Below are 19,699 nucleotides of genomic sequence, written 5' to 3'. Positions count from 1 at the left end.
CGAGGCGGGACAAGGTTTGGAGCAGCCTGGGACAGTGGGAGGTGTCCCTGCCATGGCAGGGGTGGCCCTGGATGGGCTTTAAGGCCCCTTCCAACTCAAACTTTTCTGGGATTCTGTGAAAGCCCAGAGCTGGAAGTGCTTGAACACAGTCCAAGCTTTGGGCAGCCCTCTGCCCCAACCCTGCCAAGCCCCAGTGGTGCCCTGCCATCCCACAGTGGGTACAGGATCCCACCCTGATCCTCACTGCCAGCTGCAGCCCTGGCCTTGCAGACACTTTAGGAACGATTTGTTTTGCTGTCCTGTGCCTGTCCAGTGTCTCCAGAGCACCTGGCTCACCATCAGCCTCACCCTGAGTGAGGAAGAGGCTGTTCAGAAACACATGCTTTGTGCACAGACATGAGGGGAGAAGCTCAGTGATTATCACCAATGGCTTCTCTTTGAAAGGGTTCTTCTCTTTGCCCCATTAATAGGATAAAATTTGGAGAAGGAGCCTCTCATTCTGGTATTTCAAGTGCTGGGCACTGTGGGATATCCCAGCAGCACCTCACCTGCACTCCCCTTCGCAGCTCTGAAATCCCACAGCTTCACCCTGGTGTGGCTCCCACCAGCTGAGGAGCTGCCCTCCTGATTCCTTTACTGGTGATTAGAACTCATCAGCTTTCTGTGGTGCTCATCACTGTGGTGTTTGAGTGCCTGTGTTTGCAGCCTGAACAGCTCACTGTGCACCAGCTCCTCTCCTCACAGAGAGACAACCTCTCATCTCCCTCTGGAAATGAGCTCTCCACACCCTGCTCCCTGCCCCGCTCTTCCCTCCAATCACAGCATCCATGGCACTCCTGCGTTCATTTTTTTCAAATAACATTAAAAGGATGAAAACACAGTACAGCTGAAGAAAGCAGTAAACAAAGTCACTCAACTATTTGCTGTCCTTCACAAGGATTTTAACTACCCTGATTACATTGTCTGAGTGGATATTGGAAGGGAAAAAAAGAAGATTCTTGGAAGAATTTGAGTCTGAAAATGCTTCCTACAGTTGTGTGTTATCAAAAGCCAGAAGGGAAGGAATGACAACAGTGACTGAGAGCAGGTTGAACCAAAGGACACTCGTGTAATGTGGGAAACCAAACATCCCCTCCAGGCTGTGGCAGGGCCTGATTGGACAGGTGGGCTGGGATTATTTCCTCCTCTTCCTTTTTCCTGTTCCACAACTCAGGGAATGAGGGCCCCTGCAGAGCACCAGCCATCTATAAAGCCTGGGATGGTATTTTACAGCAGGAAAACTGAGGCACATAGAGGAAACATCTCAGTTAATGCCCCTGTGAGGTGCCAGAGCAGAAATCCCTCTGGGCTCCAGGCTCTTGTCCTGGCAAATATTTAAACGTGCATATCTGCAACAACCAAAGTTATTATCAGAAACAAGGATACCCTGAGACCAGAGGTCCTGGATGGTACAAAAGGAAAGGTCAGATGGCTCTCTGCTTTCCTTCACCCTCCAGCTCTCAGCTACATTTTCAAACAACAGCTCTCTCAGATTTAACTGTGCTTTGATCCTGTTCCTCACCAGAGAAGCTGCAGAGAGCTTTGTGCCAGCAGCACACCCACAACCTCACCCCACGTCCCTTCCCCAGGAACCCTCCAGGAGATTCCAGACCAAAGCCAGCCCCTCCTGGCCAAGCTGGAGCTGTCAGTGCTGCTCACCCTCGTCGCTGTTGTCGTCCACCAGGATGATCTCCTTGAGCAGGGGGGCCGGGGTGTGGTTGACGGCGCTGTGCACCGAGCGCAGGATCACCGACAGCGCCTCGTTCACAAAGATGAAGATGATGGAGATCTGGGGCAGGTCCTTCCCGTATTTCAGCTCTTTGCACCTGCAGCACAAAGGGCAGAGAGGTCAGCAGTGCTCACAGGGCAGCATTTCCAGCCAGGCTGGTGGCAAATCCCAGGGTGCCACCTTCCAGCTGTGCACAGCCAGGGATCCCCAGTGCAGATCCAGCCTCAAATCGCTGCTGCTGGGGAGAGAGCACAGCAAAGCAGAGCAGCCCAGACACATCCAGAGCCCATCCTGTCGCAGACATCTTTTATGAAAAATCCTTTCCTTAAGATTTTTCCTCCTGAGAAGCTGAGAAGCCTCAAGAACAAAATGTAAACATTGATTATCTGCTGCTGTAGAATGCAACAAGTAGATCTTTGATTGGCCCATGTTAGTTGTTTCTAATTAATGGCCAATCACAGCCCAGCTGGCTCGGACAGAGAGGCCGAGCCACAAACCATTGTTATCATTCTTTCTTTTTCTATTCTTAGCTAGTCTTCTGATGAAATCCTTTCTTCTATTCTTTTAGTATAGTTTTAATGTAATATATATCATAAAATAATAAATCAGCCTTCTGAAACATGGAGTCAGATCTTCTCTTCCCTCAGTCTGAGACCCCTGTGAACACCATCACACCCACCCCACCTGTGTGTGTGGACAGATAATCAAGAGTGGCCTCCAGAACACAGCAAATGCCTCCAGCAGTTCAAGGCAAACTCCCCAGCCCCACTCTGCCCCAAGATTTACAGGTGCTCAGAAATGAGCCTTGTTCTTCAACAGCACTTGGGAATTTTCCTCCCATTTGCTTTGGAAAGAAATGAACATAAAATGAGCCCTGGTTAAATAGTCTCAATAAATGTTTTTGCTCTCCCAGCAGATACTCCTGAGCACACTCCTGTCTCTGAAGCAGTGCTGTGAGCTGCTGTCTTTGCACTCCACAGCCAGGATGGTCAAACCCAAACCCTTGTGATCCCCTCCCTGGTTTCAGGATCATTCCTTAACTCAGGCAGGGTTTGGGGCTGGGTCTCTGCTCACACAGACTTCAGAGCAGGACAAAAGCAGGAGTTCCTGGTTTTGCACCAGCACCAACCCTGGCAAGCAGCAGGTCCATGTGATACATGGACACAGCAGAGCTGGAGAGAGGGCCATCCATGGAGCAGGGCTGGGGCAGCTCTGAGGGAAGGGGTGCTCCAGGTGAGCCCCAGCTCTCCAGGGAGCACAGGGACACTGATGTTATTTCCCTGCCATGTTCCATCTCAACTAGGCACCTCCTCTTAACAGAGCAACTGTGGAAAGCAAACAGGAGATCTTAGTCCATGTCCAACAATTTAATTCAATTCTCCAGCTGCCTCTACAATAAATCCAGGTGGGGCAAGGACAGAAGGAGCCTCCCCACCCCCTCCCCACATCCCTGACAGATTAGACAAAAACAGGAGCAGAGTTCCCAGAATTACAATGAGTGTGCACAGAGCAACCCTGCCCAGATAAGCAGAGAAAGACTAAAGGCAGAGTGACATCCCAGCAGCTCCTCAGCTCCCCAGCAATGCCTCTGCATTTAATTGTCCTGGGTGTTTCTTAGGCAACAGCAGGAGTTCTTCAGACTCCAGAATGAGACTTGGAGACAAAGATTTCCACAGAAACAGAGTTTTCTCTATGCATCTTCTTTAGTTAAACAAGTTTGCGGGGTGACAACACAGTTGTGTTTCTTGATTTAATTATTGCCTACCCTACAGCAAGCCAAGAGCTCAACTGAAGGGAACCAAACACTGAAAAGGATATTCCAAAGGGAAAATCTTTCTTTAAAATGGATGAAAGAATGGTCATGATGGGGCAAAGTGACAAGTGACCCTGAAATCCTGCCAAGAAAGTCAAACTAAACTGACTCAGACATTAAAAACAGCTTTTGGTTGATGTTGATACCTGCTCTGGTGAAGTCAAGGCTGTCACAGGAGCAGGAGTGTTTCCTTTTAATCATTGCTCACCTCTGGGCAGCCTTCCCCCAAGGAATGCTGCAGGGGATAAAGAGCTCAGCCTGTGATCAAAGAGCTCTGGAGGCAAATCCAAACCCAGCTCTTTGAGGCTCATCTCCTGCTCATTGGCATTCTCCCTGCAGCTCTCCTACCAGGGCTCTCCCTCCCCAATGCCAGGACAGACGGACGAGGATCCAGGGAGAGGAGATGAGCCCGGGAGGGAGGAGTGGGAAAGGCCAGCCCACACTGCTGGGGCACAAAGCTCCAGTGCTCCAGAGGCAGGAGAGGCTTTGCACCAACACCCTGCTCTGGGGCTTTGGCTGCCACCCCAGAGCTGGGAAAGCAGCAATTTTAAACCAAATTAACACCAAGGTTGTTGTGCTCCTCCCACGGGGTCCCTTCAGTGCTGGTGCCAAAAGCTGAGGGGTGAGGGGTGCTCTGCCACAGCCTGCAGCTCCACCAGGCTTCTTTAAACCAGCAAATATCCCTGCAAGTGTGCAGGAAAACACTGGAGCTGTCCTGGGAAGGGAGGAGGAAAGGGCAGAGCAACACTTGAGCTCAAACATCACTGGAAAGGCCAGGGAGAAGCTGCAGGAAACAGGGAATGGTGAGGGCACGGGGTGGGGAGTGCTGGGCTTTGGGTTGTTGGGTGGTTTGGCCTTTTCCTTTGAAACATTTTTCATAGAAAAAGGGCTGTTCTGGATGCTTTATCCTTCAGCCCATGTGCAGGGAGAGGCACAGGCGTGACTGCCTCACTGGGGAACACTCAGACCCTGCAGGGAGGGCTCACAGGGACAGCTGAGGCTGCCCATGGCTGCAGCCCCCACAGCTCCCTCCTCACCTGCGCCCCCAGGAACAGCACCCTGCCTTTTCTGCAAGGCTGGGTGGGCACAAGGTGGGAAATCCCTGCTGCCTTCAGAACGTCAATGGCAACCCTGAGGAACAGCACAGAGAATCCAGCACCAACCCCAGGTCCCAGCAGGAGCTCCAGAGCCTCAGGGAGAGTCCCAGGCAATGCACCAAACCTCAGCTGAGACTCCTGACACCCTCTGCCCACAGTCATCCCCTCAGCCCTTGGTTGTGTGCCAGCCAAGGCCCTTGGAATTCAGATCCCAGGCCAAAATCCTTCAAAATTCAGTGAGACCTTAGAGCCCCTTCCAGTGCCTAAAGGGAACCTACAGGAGGGCTGGAGAGGGAATTTTTGCAAGGACAAGCAGTGATAGGCTAAGGGGGAATGGTTTTAAGCTCAAAGAGAGTGATATTGGGAAGGAATTGTTCCCTGTGAGGGTGGGCAGGCCCTGGCACAGGTGCCCAGAGCAGCTGGGGCTGCCCCTGGATCCCTGGCAGTGCCCAAGGCCAGGCTGGACATTGGGGCTTGGAGCAGCCTGGGACAGTGGCAGTTGTCCCTCCCTGGGACAAGATGGGCTTTAAGGTCCCTACAAGCCAAAGCACTTTGGATTCTGTGAAACTCAGGTTTTATTTCTAACACCCAGCTCGTGCTGTATGTGGCCAGCCCAAAGCAAGTCTCGTTCCAGGAAGCTGAATGTTCAGGGGAGCACTCCCTACACTTGAAAACTTCTACATTTAAATGAAATACAAGGGTCAGACCACCACAACACATTCCAGTGTCAGTGATTAAGCTCCCCAGCTGAAGCCCAGACCATCATTAGATGTTGAATTTAGCCCACATTCCTCATTCCATCATCCCAAAGGCTGCCTCAGAAAGTTCTCCCTGCCCATGGAGCAGGTGCTCTCCAGCCACGTGTACATCTGCAGGTGGCCCCAGGGCAGAGGTCCTGCCCCAGGACACAGGTGGGGAGGCCACTGGGCCAACATGAGTTCACAGCTCAGGAGTCCAGGGAAAACCCCTCACGATAACCACCATTGTCAGGGTGAGGAAACAGGCCTCTCCCAGCATGCCTTGCTGTGACATGTAGATTCCATGTATCCCATTGGCCCCTCCCCCTGGCTCCACCCCTCTGCCCTCATCCCATTGGCCCTGGTGTTCTCCCCACCCCTCCAGATCCCATATAAACCCTGCTCTCGCTGCTCAGTGGCTCTTGGTGCCTGGATCCTTTTGGGGAAGAAGCTCGATAAAACTCTCCTGGGAACCCCGCACACAGACCCCTTGTTCTGCATCTCCTGGCTCCCAGAAGAGCTGAAATCACCCAGGGTGAGCACAGCCCTGCCTGTGCCTCCCAGGTGTCTTCTTCTTGAAGGTCCCAGCACCCTGAACAGCACCAGTCAGGGCCAGTCTGCAACCAGCCCTGACAGGAGAAAGCTGAGGGAGGCTGCAGGGGATCCCTCCCCATCCCTGCTCTGTAGGTGGGAAACACCCCCCTGAGCACAGAGCACCTGCCAGCATCTGGGAATGAATCAGTGCAGGTCACACAATTACATTTTGTCCCACTAAATCCTGCTCTCTCCAATTAAACCTAGGCTGGCACCTGCTTGTAGGATTTATATTGAAATATCGTGGATCAGTAGTGGAAAGAAAGAGCCACCTCACAGTTTTGTCTCTCCTTTAGATCAATGAGGTATCAAAGAGGCATTTTATGTCCCATTAAATCATGCTTGAATATGTTTCATTAAATCATGCTCACAAAACTCTCCAAGTCTGAGGAGGCTGGAGAAAAACTCCCCGTGTTCAGCACTGGGTTTAATTTAAGGACCTTGCTGAGGTCTCATTGAGAAATGTTCTTGGCCTCCAACAGGGGGAAAAAAGGGGTTTGCTCTGTATTGGTCCAAGGCTCAGGCATGAAGGGAGAGGTGTAGGTGGAGATCAGGGAAAGGTTCTTCCCCCAGAGGGTGCTGGCACTGCCCAGGCTGCCCAGGGAATGGGCACGGCCCCGAGGCTGCCAGAGCTCCAGGAGCTCCAGGGATGCCCAGGCTGGGATTGTTGGGGTGTCTGGGCAGGGCCAGGGTTGGACTGGATGATCCCTGGGGGTCCCTTCCAGCTCAGGACACTCCAGGACATCTTTTCTCACTTCAGAACAGACTGAGGAGCTGAGGACTGACAGCAGCCCCTGCACAAAACAACTCCCAACATCCTCCCCAGCCCCTCTTGCAGGGACACAGGATCTGGGTGGGTGCAGAGGTGACACAACTCCTGCACTGTGACCACCACCACCTTTACTGGCTCCCAGATCTTTATTCTACATAAATCCCAAGTCTGCAAACCTGCAAAGAAACCCTGAAAACAAATGTATTTACAGAGAACATCTTTTCACCTGGTTTATGTAAGACAGAAAAAGACAAACAAAGGAAGGCTGACAAGGGGAGCTGGGGAAAGAGGAAGCAGGGCTGAGTTTCTGCTGAACAGCTTGGCACACATCAGGCTGGATTAATCAAGTCAGCCAAATTCAAAAGACAAAAAGCATAAACCCCAGCTCTGCTCCAGCTCGTGTTTGCCTGCTGCAGAGCCTGCTTTGAATCCTCTGCTCGTTTGTTTTCTGCTCAGCACACAGCTGTAAATCCACTCTTCAGAGCAGGCAGTGAGATTAGGATGTTTATTGTCTGTCTCAGTAACAGAAAAGGGATATCCCAGCATTTACTGCCTCATGATCCCTCAGCAGAAAAATCACCTGGAATCACAACAAACACTCCTGGAGAGGCCACAAAGTGGCAGCTAACATTTACAAACCACCTCTTGCTGCCCAGTGATTTAACAAGATCCATTCTACCACTCAATTAACACCCCTCACCTGGGGCACAAAGCCATTTCCATCAACCACCCGGAACTGCCCTGCCTGGCATCAGCCAAACCCCAATGGTTTCTACACCTTCCCTTCCCAACATAACCCACTGATCAACACCAATAAATGCAGATAAAGGACAGCCTGGAGTGTGGACCGTTCCTAGACAACAGAGGCACTGCTTGGCTTCAGGGACTCTTCACTCCTTGGCCTTCAGATCAGGGCTGGGGACTCCCCGACTGCCCTGGGCAGCCCCTTCCAATGTCTGACTCCCCTTTCAGTGAGAAATTTCCTCCAAATCCAATCTAAACCTCCCCTGGCCCAGCCTGAGGCTGTTCCCTCTCCTCCTGTTCCTGTTCCCTGGGAGCAGAGCCACAACAACTGTCCATCCCTCAAACCCAGGGCACAAAGGACACCCTGTGCAGTGCCCACATTCCACACAGGCTGGAACAGGAGCCACTCAGGGTGGGCAGGCCCTCCTCTGCTTTGGAAAACACACTCAGCAGAAAAGGTCAGTAAAATAACAGCAGGTAAAGAGCAGCCTGCTCTGTGGAACACGCAGTCCCTTGGCCTACCTGGTGCCTGGCACAGGGAGGGATGGCAGCACCTGGAGCTCACTCTGGAGCACACAGCACTGTGCTGTGCCCTTGGGAGCAGGGGCAGGAGTGGGAGCTGCTCTGTGCTGCTCAGGGGGGTCTGAGGAGCAGAGTCTGCGCTCAGACTCACTGATGACCTGAGTTCTATTTCATAACTACAGCACCATCAGCTCTGATGCTGCAGCATCCCTCATCTTCCCAGGGATGCCCCCCAGGAGTGTTCAGGACACAAATGTCCCCCAGAGTATGAAGGGGACATCTCTGCCTGTCCTTCTGAAATGCCACCAGCAGCAGCCACCATGGAGAGGGCTGAACCCCCCAGGTCTGCAGAACACCCATGTTGGGGTTCTGTGCCTCCCAGGTCTGCAGAACACCCATGTTAGGGCTCTGTGCCTCCCAGGTCTGCAGAACACCCATGGCTTTAGGGCTCTGTGCTGCTCCCTCAGCCTCTGGAGTTACTCCTACAGCTCCTGATGGGGTCCTGCTGCAGCCCTGCCCAGCTCTGTGGGATCAGCCATCACAGCAGCACACAGGGAGAGTCAGGCACAGCAGTCTGTGCCAGCTGGCACAAAACGGACCCAGACCACAGCATCACTGAGTGGGGTTTGGCTGGAAGGGACCTTAAAGATCACCTCAGCCCATGCAGATCCTGGGTGCCTGTGGGAGAATTCAGGGCAGACAAAGAACGTAGTGGTTCTGATTATGGACAGCACACCTCTTTATAAAGCACATCCTGATTATAGGTTCTCCAAGATTTCCTCCTCTCCTCCATATCAGAGTGCCAGATCTCCCTCCCTCCTGTTCCCCCACCTTTATTTCTAATTCTGAGCACCCAGGAGCTCCCCAGTCTGGATCCTGACTTATTAATGATTTCTCTTTTGGCCATCACACTAAATAAATCCAGCTAACGTGCTTATCAGGAGCTTATCCCCTCCTGACAGTTCAGTCTTGTAGCAGGCTCAAGAGTGTGAATATTTAAACAGGCAAATATTCTTTTGATCAGCAGAATAAATGAATTGTTACTTCCTGTCCTTAAAAACACTGTGGACATTCTGGAAGTGCTCAGCTCTGTTGGCACATCTTCCACAGGGCTGTGGAGCTGTTCCTATAAAACATGGCTCAGGAGCAGAGAGAGAGTTCCACTCACACATATTTAAATCCCTTTTTTACAACGAGCTATGGAACTGCCACGTTAGAGCCAAGGGTGTGTGAGACACAGCTCGGTCAGAATTGGTGCACAGGAAGTGAAATTCTGCCCACATTCCAGAGATTGCTATTCCAGAGATTGCTGCTTCAGGAAAACATCAGCTTCAACTGAAAGGGTCACCACTGCATCTCTGAGTGCTGAGCTTCCCAAGACTGAGAGCACTCCTCAGATGGGAAGTGCCAGCAATGTTACCCCATGACAGAGACAGAGGTCAGGACTCCCCCTGTGTGTGGTGCAGGAGCCCACAGTGTGTCCCTGTCACTTCCCAGGACAGCACAAGGAATGACATCCACTGTGCCCAGCTTTGCACAGAGCTCCTGGCTCCTCATCAGCCCCAGCAGGACAAGGCAGGGCTGGCCACAGCCCCTGCCCTGCATGACCAAGCTCCAGGGTCTCCTCATGGCCACATCTGGCCACATCTGGCCATCCACAGCACAGCTGGGGGCTCCCAGTTCGACAGGTCCTCAGGAGAAGCAGGCTGCTGTCCCCTTAACCAAGGCAGGAGGGATTTAAACACAGGATGTTGAAGTTATCATGTCACCCTGGGTTTTTAAGATTTTCTAAGCCTTCTGATGCTGACATTCTTGTAGTGAACTTTATCACACACTTTCTGTAAATAACCCATTGTTTTGCATTCCTTTATGGAGGAGGAGAGAGTTGATAGACTGTTGGTTTGACCAGTGTCATTGGAGAGGTGTCATTGTCCCCCTCCAATCCGGTGTCACTTTTGGAAATCTATAAATGCTGGAGTCAGAAAATAAACTTCCCTTTTCTTCCTTCACCTTGAGAACGGTGGTGTGCTTGTGTTCTTTCGTGTCCTGTAGTGACAGTTACAATGCTCAGGGATGGAGGGGTCAGCAGGGCTCAGGAGTGAAGGCTGCAGGTCCTGCTGCCTGGCTCGTGGCCTCTCTCTCCTCCCAGGCAAGGTAGATTGGGCAGGGAGCAAATTCAGGAATATTTTTTTCTCTGTTTGTTTTAAAACAGTGCCTTGCAAACAGAGCTGAGCTCTGAGTGATGTCCAAACAGGCATGGAGTGAAGGAGCAGGCTTTGCAAGGGCTCTGTGCAGCATCTGACAGGGTCACAGCAGAGGCAGCAGCACCCTGAGCTGCCCTGCCAGCAGGAGCCCAGGAGCCCTGACTGTGCTCACAGGGACAGACAGACAGACAGGAGCCCTGACAGGGACAGACAGACAGGAGTCCTGACTGTGCTCACAGGGACAGACAGGAGCCCTGACAGGGACAGACAGACAGGAGTCCTGACTGTGCTCTCAGGGACAGACAGACAGACAGGAGCCCTGACAGGGACAGACAGACAGGAGTCCTGACTGTGCTCACAGGGACAGACAGACAGACAGGAACCTGACTGTGCCCACAGGGACAACACCAGGTCCTGGCCCCTGGCAAGGGCTGGGTGCTCCCAGATGAAAGGCACTAATGTCAAATTGTAAATTAACAGGGAAATGTAAATTACCAGTGAGCTGTACATTACCAGTGCGTGTTCTGAGAGCCTCTGTTGGAGGCAGCTGCTGCTCTGTAGCTGCTCATGCAGGCACAGTCCTGGACAAGGTAACTCACAGACATCTCATCTAAGGCAGAACCAGAGCTCCCTTCAAGCTCAGTGAAGTGACACTGACACTGCCAAAGGACAGTTTATTCCAGCCCTCCATCCCTGGTATATTTCTGTCAGGTATAACACACTGAAGCTGGTTTTTGGGAAGGTGAAAATGCCTTCTTCCTCCCCTGATCAGAGGCAGCCCCAGGCTGAAGGTTCAGACAAACATCAGTGAGGGAAGGGAGCCCTTCATGTCCCAGCCAGGGCCTCCAGGGTGACAATCCTGTGGGAATCCACCAAATCAGAGGGGTTTGGGAAAGCTGCAGAAGGCAGGCCTCAGAGACAGCAGAACTGTGATTGGAGCTAAGCAGCAGCCATGAGATTGGTCAGCAGAAAATTTCTTTAAAAAGCAGAAAAGCAAGGACAAATAGAACAATGGTCTGTGTATTAATGCTCGTCTAGAATAACTCCCTAAGCTGCAGGAAAGTTTATCTAGTGAGATACTGGGAGGTTCTAAGCTTAATAAAGGAGCTCTGTGCATTGTGTTTTAAGGCTCACAAGCAGGTGTTGTATTTGAAATAAGCAAGCATTGTTTAACCAAAGGTATGTGTGCTCACAGTGGTTGGATAGAACTACTGTCAATGTGCTTTTGCTTTGTGTGATTGGTCAAAAAACTTATAAAGTGAGTTGTAACATTGAGTTCTTTGCTGCTGGGATGTGAGCTGTGGGCATCTTCCCATTGTCATAACCATGGAATGAGAGTGATGCTGAAAAATCAAACAGCTCAAGGCAGTTCCCAGCAGTCCTGTCCCATTGGTGATTTGTACACAGACCCCTGGCTGGTGATAAGTCCCAGCAGCAAACATCCCAGCTGTGCTCAGGCAGGTTGGGATGGAACTGGCACTGCTGGAAAGCTCCCTCTCAAACTGAAAAGGAAATCCTTGGTGCAGAGCCTGAGGTAGGAGTGTTTTACTTGAATAGATCTCACGGGAACCCCGGAGTTTGACATCCCCAGGACAGACTTGGGGCAATGAAGAAGAAAAGTGGCCACCACTTGTGCTGCCTGGAACAAGGTGGAATGATGCCACTGCTGGAAGAGCTGGCATAAAAATGATGAACTTAAAAGGCACAATGGACTTTTAGAGACAGCTCTTCTTCTTTGTGATCACAGAGCCACGCTGCTGACGGCTTTATGGACTGGAAGATGAAGAGGTTTTTAAACCTTTCCCATTACGTACAGACATCACTGGATGAGTTTGTTTAACCTCTGCCAGAACTGGATCAGCCTCAGCAGAGGGGTATCACTGAGCCCTGTCTGCCAAATTCCTGCATGGGGAATGTCACACAGGGAGAGCTCTGCCATCCCAAAATCCTGCAGCTGGCACCAGGGAGAGCTCTGCCATTCCCAAATCCCAGAGCTGGCACCAGGGAGAGCTCTGCCATCCCCAAATCCCAGAACTGGCACCAGGGAGAGCTCTGCCATCCCCAAATCTCAGAGCTGGCACCACCAGGGCCCAGCCCAGCCCAGGCTGCTCACCAGGGCACACTGACACACTGGTGAGACACTTGTACTGCTGTGGGTGGAAGAGAATAAAAATGAGTCCCAAGCACCATCAAAAGGGTCAAAACCAGCAGATGGGGCTGATTTAGATCTGCTTTCCCCCTCAGATTCCAGTGCCAGGTTCCAGTTAACTGAATGCAATGAACTGCCCATGGTGCCCCTTTGTGTAGGGGACATTGAGGATGGAGAATCAACAAACCAAAGACCACACACAAAGTGCCAGAAGTTTCCAAAGTGCCACAAGTTTCCCTTTATTCCACAGAGGAAGCTCCACACCAGCCCTGCTATTCTGTGGAGAGATTTGCTCCTGTGTGGCTTTTCTGCTGTCCCAGGTGACACCATCCACCTCTGCCAAACCAAATACACAACAGACACAACCGGGGGACACAGGTGACCAGCTCAGAGCCCCAGCACACAAAGGCACCCAGTTTAACCCAGTGCAGAACTGCAGCACATGAAACACCTCACAGCAGGTAGGGAGGGACCCAACCCAACACAGGCAGCCAAACAAAAGCTGAATTATCACAAGGTTAAGAAAAAAACCACCACAAATAAAAATACTCCAACTTCTCCCTGTCCCCTCATAAAACCCCAAACCAAAACACAATCAGTTTTTAGGGACAGGCTGGAGGTGCCCCACAAATGGGGTTTCACATCCTTTTTGTTGTGCCTGCCTCCTCCTGCAGAGACCCAAAGGACAGCAGCCACAGCTCCCTGCCACAGAACCTTCCAGAGCCACTCCAGCCCAGAGACCAGGATTTGGGGCTGGAGATTTGTTTGCTGCCACCCCAGAGATGCTGACAGGAGCATCTAAAGCCTGCCACGGTGACACAGCTCCTCTGTCAGCCTGGCAGCAGCCCAGCCCTCAGAGGAGCCAGGAGTGGCAGTGAGTGCACCTGGCTGTGTCTGAGGAGCACTGGCCATGGATGTGGCACTTGGGGACATGGTGGTGGCCTTGGCCATGCTGGGCTCGATGGTCCTGGACAGCTTCTCCAACCTAAATAATTCCATAACACACTTGATAAAACACAGCAAACTCATATCTAAATATGTGCAGAGATCCACAATGAACTTTAAAGGCTTAAATGTGATTTCTGATGAGGTTAACTCCACACCTTGGGATGTCCCAGGACATCCTCATCACCTGCACCCCCCAGAGGTTTGCATGCACACGTGAAAAGTGGGGAATTCTGGACTCTTCTTGTCTCTCATCCTCACCTTACCAAGGCCATTGGCTTTCACCTGCTTTTCCCCAGCCCTGACACCAAAGCTCCCCCCACCTGCACAGCCAGACACATCCAGACACACCCAAGGCTTGGCTCTGCTGCCTGCAGCTTCTCAGGTTCCCTCTGGCCCCCAGAAAACCCCTAGGACTCGGCAGCTGAAGGCCTGGGAGGTAAATCCTGATGCATCCATGGGGCCCTGAAGGGATTGAATGATTTCCCCGTGGCTGGGCTGCAAAGCTCCGTGGCTGAAGGACAGAATGTTGTAAATCCACTGCAAGTTCTGCTGTGCCAGCACAGGCAGGTTCAAGCTCTCTGCATGCCTTAATCCACAGGCACTGCTGCCCAGCTCGTCCCTAACATCTGTGCTGCTTCCTGCCTGAAAGCCTCAATGGCAAAGGGAAAACCTGCTGGGTTTGTCCTTCTGGTGACAAGAGCTCCACAAATGGAACCCACTGGTTCCAAACAAGCTGCATTTGTGCTGTCCTCTGAAATAAAGCTTCACCAGGAAATGAACTGATCTCCATTTGGCCTTTGTAAAGATTATGAGCAGGCTTTAAAGAAAGCAAATGCTCAGCCTGCTATTCATCCTGCCACTTCCTCATCATGCTCCATTCATTAATTGCTTATTCTCCTTTGGATTTTGCTGATTCAGTGCACATGTCTGCTTGCAAAAAGGACTGCCAACATTAAATCTATTGTGTCTATCCTGTGATGTGCATTTTTTGTGACCCAAGCATCTTAATACACCTAATCCTGTCTGGTACAGTTCACTGTTTACAGATCCAGGTTCTCAAACTATTTCTGACCACAAAGCCCTGAAACTTCCTCACATTTCCCCAGGAAACTCGATTTTAAAGCACCTACTTTATTCCCAGTAATTCTTCTTCAGAAATGTTCAGCTCTATTTTAGAATTAGAGCCTCAAAAATAGCCATTACAATTTAGGGACATACAGACATTTCTAAAGGCACATTACTTGGCAAGTCCTAAGAAGAAATCATCTGCAGGGTTGTAAAAACAGAATGTAGAGAATGGGATTTACTCTGGTGAGAGGCTCTTGTAATAAAGTTATTAGGCTCAGACAGATCTAAGGGAGATAAAAGCCAGAGCAATTCTGAGTGTCACATCCACTTACCCAGCCCATGCCCAGCTCCTTCCCACACACACACAAAAGTCATTGAGACCTCCTTGCTCTTGGATTTTCCTGCTGGAAAACTGCACAAATGGCTGCAAGACCAAGGCTGTGAAAGCAGCAGAGCTTGACTCCCCCTCTGCCTGATCTGGCTGGGCATGTGCTGGTTTGGAACAGGAAAGCTCTGGCCAGTCCAGGGGAGCAGGCTGGTGGCACAAACAAACCCACAAACCCTGATTTCCTTGGAAGCCAACTGGAGGGAAGTGTATCCAAAGCTTAAATTGCTTCATTTATTCTCATAAGCACAGTTTAGGCAGAAGTGTTTATGATAACACAGGTATTTTTCAGCAGAGTTCAGAGGAGCACAAAAGCAAGTTGTTAAATTACACTAATCCCATCCTCTGCCAAAGTGATCATTTAATACTTCTGTTTACATTAGGAACTGGTTTATGGCACACTCCTGCCACAGAAGCCTTCCCTGAAGCACCATGTTCCCACCTTACAGGAACAGGTAATAACTTTGCAGTCAGGAAGGGAAAATTGACAATTAGTGGAATGTATGGCATTAAGAACCCCGAGGTGCAGTGCTATAAATCCATGGTCACAGTGTTTGCAGGTGACACTGAGCAGCACAGTGGAAGTAAGAGACTCTCTAACAGCCACTAAACAACTCCAGCTGCTTTCCCCAAAGCACTTTCTTCCCACCTGGGTTTAAAGAAGATATTGGCACTTCAAGCACCAAAGGCTTTTGACACACTTCTGACCCCACACAAGCTGCCAAAGTGTGCTCCAGTCACCTCTGCTTCAAAAGGGAAAGGAAAAGTTGTCCTGTGTCCCATCTAAATCCATGCAGCACAAATCCCTAAAGTTTTCCACAGGGAGTCTGGCAGCTCCAGTTCTGGGGGGAGCCAGCCCCAGCTGCCTGTGTGGCCAAGGAACCAGGCTGCTCCTGCAGGTCACAGGAATGGGCTGAAATAATAACCAACAAATGTAAAGCACAGCTGGAAAAGTGTGCTTTTAGAGCCTTTACTTGCCCAGTTTTCAAGAAAAAGCATTGCTGGAAGTCAGGAGCAGCATGTCCAAACACACTGAGGAATAAAGATCAATACTGGTATTTATTCCACAGCTTGCTCGTTTGTATTAGTGCTGGGGAAGCAATGGAGCAGCAAAGAGGCTTTTTCCTCTCTGCAAATCATCCCAAAGGCAGCAGAAGCTGCATTCCCATCCCTGGAGGGCAGGAGGGGCACAGGGCACCAGCAGCCCCTGCACACACAGAGCAGCAGCAGCAGCTCCTCAGAGCTCAGGGCCCTGAGGATGCAGGAGAAATAAAAACCTGACTTTGTATGGAGCTGGGTTTGGAATGATTCTCAGAGCAGGGAGGGACAGCCTGGGCACAGCCTCGAGTGACACCAGCAGGACCTGCCTGGGCTGCAGCTCCTTCTGAGGGCAGCTCTGATCTCTGCTCTGCGGGACAGGGACAGGAACAGGAACAGCTGGGGCTGGGCCAGGGCAGCTCAGGCTGGATTTCAGGAAAGGTTCTTCCCCCAGAGGGTGCTGGCACTGCCCAGGCTGCCCAGGGAATGGGCACGGCCCCGAGGCTGCCAGAGCTCCAGGAGCTCCAGGGATGCCCAGGCTGGGATTGTTGGGGTGTCTGGGCAGGGCCAGGGCTGGACTGGATGATCCTGGGGGTTCCTTCCAGCTCAGGACACTCCAGGACATCTTTTCTCACTTCAGAACAGACTGAGGAGCTGAGGACTGACAGCAGCCCCTGCACAAAACAACTCCCAACATCCTCCCCAGCCCCTCTTGCAGGGACACAGGATCTGGGTGGGTGCAGAGGTGACACAACTCCTGACCAGGCTCCCCATGGAAAGGTCCCAGCCCTGAGGCTGCCAGAGCTCCAGGAGTGTTTGGACACTGCTCCCAGGGATGCCCAGGCTGGGATTGTTGGGGTGTCTGGGCAGGGACAGGGCTGCACTGGGTGATTTTGCTCCTCACTTCAACAGACCCTGAGGGGCTGGAGGTGTCCAGGGCAGGCAATGGAGCTGGGAAGGGTCTGGAGCTCCAGGAGGGGCTGAGGGAGCTGGGAAGGGGCTCAGCCTGGAGCAAAGGAGGCTCAGGGGGCCCTTGTGGCTCTGCACAGCTCCTGCCAGGAGGGGACAGCCGGGGGGGTCGGGCTGTGCTCCAAGGAACAGGGACAGGAGCAGAGGGAACGGCCTCAGGCTGGGCCAGGGCAGCTCAGGGTGGGCACAGCAGGAACTGCCCCATGGAAAGGGGGCTCAGGCACTGGCACAGCCGCCCAGGGAGGTTTGGAGTCCCCATCCCTGAAGGTGCCCAAGAAGGGCTGGATGTGGCACTCAGAGCTCTGGGCTGGGGACAAGGTGGGGATCAGGCACAGCTTGGACTGGGTGGCCTTGGAGGGATTTTCCAGCCCCAGTGATTCTCATTCTCCTGAGCTGGGTCCCTTCCAGCTCAGGAGGTTTCCATGACTTTTTGCAGCCTGGCAGATTAAAACTGCCTGGAGCCACACAGAGATGGGACAGATTGGGCAGGACAGAACAACACATGGACAGAAAATCCAACAATCCATCCCTGAGCTGCAAATCTGCTCTGGCTTTGGTGAGCCCTGATCTGAGGCACAGCTCCTGCATGCCAGAGCTGTGACACTGATACTCACTGCTTGATTTCTCTACTTGCTCTCCCAGAAAATTTTCAGGTGGCACCTTTCCAAGTACTGGAAAATATTACTTTTCCTTTTTTATGGCTGAAGCTATAAAAAGCCAAGGGCAGGAGTGTTTTTCATGCAATGCTGGATCAAACCCACAACCATCTATTAGGAGAGAAGGTGCACAACCAGTCCTGGCTTTCTCCTAGAGCTGTAAGGATCTTTTAATACACTCCCACATGCAATTCAAAGGGAATATCACATCTGAAAAAGTAATTTTTTTTTTTGGTTCTTCCACTGTCTTGATTCCTCTCTAGTTTTCCCTTCAGTTATTTGATGAAGAAAAAGCCCTACATCCTGCCTCTTTTCCTGGCTGTTGTTTGGATGTGGGACTGAAACCCACCAAAGCCCTCTCTGCAGGCTGTAGTAGCACATTGTGCACGCAAGAGAGAAGGAGCTCTTCTGACCTCCTTTGTTTGCAATAAGCAGCAATCACAACAAATAAACAGGCATGAAACTCTATTTCCCAGCAAATATCACTCTCATAACTCAAGTAGTTTGTTTTGTCTTCTTAAATGTTGTCCTTCTCTGCAGACTCACTTCATCAAGCCTGGCTGAGCAGCCTGGGGCAGGACACGAGTGATGGGCACGTCACCACAAATGTGTGCTCAGGAATGTCCCAGATCCTGCAGAAGCCATCACTGAGCTCTCCCACTGTAACATCTGCACATCTCACACACTTCTGCCACAGCCACCACAGTCCTGTGGGCAGGGGGAAAGGCAGAAAGCATTTGGTTTTATTAAAAGGGAGGAAATGAGGTGAGGTGTATGGAGCAGTGACAGGGGCATCTCCTGCCCCAGCTGTGGCAGGTGTTGAGAAAATCCCTCATTTCAGTGCCTTGGTCCCAGAGAAATCTGAGACAAGGGCACCTGCAAAGCCAGGGAGTTCAGTCTCTCCCACAGTGGAACAGATTTCTGTATTTTCACAGGAAAATGAGTATGATGGCACATGGAACCTTCCCATCAGAGGGCACAGGCTGAGCCCCCTGGCACAAACCACGGCCACTGTGGGCTCTGCAGGAGATTTGGGATCCAGCACAAGAGATGGGAAGGCAGGAGTGGTGTCATGGGCAGGAGACTCAAGTAGAGCCTCCAGGTGCATCCTCCTGGGCAGTCCTGACCTGTCTCAGTCACACCCACATCCATCACTTTGCAAATATGCATTCTGCTGTGATTAAAAAGCCAAAATGGAATTCTTGGGCCCTGCAACATCCCCTAAGTCTGAGCGAGGCTCTCCAGGGATGGGGAGAGACCCCAAGGGGAACAGGGCGTCCCTGCAGCCCACAAAGAGCTCCAGCACCAGCAGGGACACACTGAGAGCCCACAGAGGCCACACAAAACCATTTGAAATAAAAATTGATCACAACTTGATTTAGTTTCTTTAAGTTAAGCTGTCAAACAACGACCCAAAGTCTACCCAGAAGCCAAAGCTCTCCATCTTCTGCACTGCATCCCAAAGAAAGACTCAGCTTGCTGCTGCATGAGGGCCCTGGCAATAAAGCAGCCAAAGCCAGCTGGTGCTGAAATCCCACGGCAGCAGCTCTGGAAATAAACGGGTGATTCAGGCACTGAGAGCTGCAGGGGATGGCTCTGACTCAGCCCTAACACCACAGGGACACTTACAGCAGGCAGGGATGTGGAACCGCTCCCTCTTCAGCAGCAGGTGATGGGGGCTCTGCCCAGGGCACTCCCCACAGGGTCCCAGGGCAAGCACAGACCAGGTGCTGTGAGAACACGGCAGCAAATCAGGCTCCCAGCACCGCCAAACATTTTCCATGGCTGGGATGTTGGAAGGGACCTTAAAGCCCATCCAGAGCCACCCCTGCCATGGCAGGGACACCTCCCACTGTCCCAGGCTGCTCCAAGCCCTGTCCAGCCTGGCCTTGGGCACTGCCAGGGATCCAGGGGCAGCCACAACCTCCCTGGGTATCCTGTTCCTGTACCTCCCCACCCTCACAGACAGGACTTCCTTCCTAATATCCCATCCATCCCTGCCCTCTGGCATTTTTAAGCCATTCCCCCTCATCCTATCACTACATCCCCTTGTTCAAAGTCCCTTTCCATGCACCTCCTGACCATGTGCAGGACCCCAAGGCAGGCAGGAGAAGGGGTTGTGTCTCCAGGCTGGGAACCCCTCAAAACCTGTGAAAAATCAAACTCTGGGAGTTGCTTATCTCTTACACCATCTTTGCTCTTCACTTTAATACCTCGGGGCTCCCCTCCCGAGAA

The 19,699-nt window shown here is 51.8% G+C and overlaps 1 protein-coding gene across 1 annotated transcript in view; it reads right to left on the bottom strand.

The window, feature by feature from the left end:
• Positions 1–19,699, bottom strand: part of GALNT17 (polypeptide N-acetylgalactosaminyltransferase 17) — a gene marked incomplete at its 5' end in the record, with an annotated part of 239,381 nt that overhangs the window by 157,488 nt on the left and 62,194 nt on the right. The window contains one exon of the mRNA XM_005425125.2: positions 1,699–1,865. Coding sequence (XP_005425182.1) covers positions 1,699–1,865 — 167 coding nt within the window. The remainder of the gene's footprint in view (positions 1–1,698; positions 1,866–19,699) is intronic.

This window comes from Geospiza fortis, unplaced genomic scaffold, assembly GCF_000277835.1.
Source record: "Geospiza fortis unplaced genomic scaffold, GeoFor_1.0 scaffold59, whole genome shotgun sequence".
In the NCBI taxonomy this organism is placed as follows: domain Eukaryota; kingdom Metazoa; phylum Chordata; class Aves; order Passeriformes; family Thraupidae; genus Geospiza; species Geospiza fortis.
This window is presented reverse-complemented; position numbering and strand designations above follow the sequence as displayed.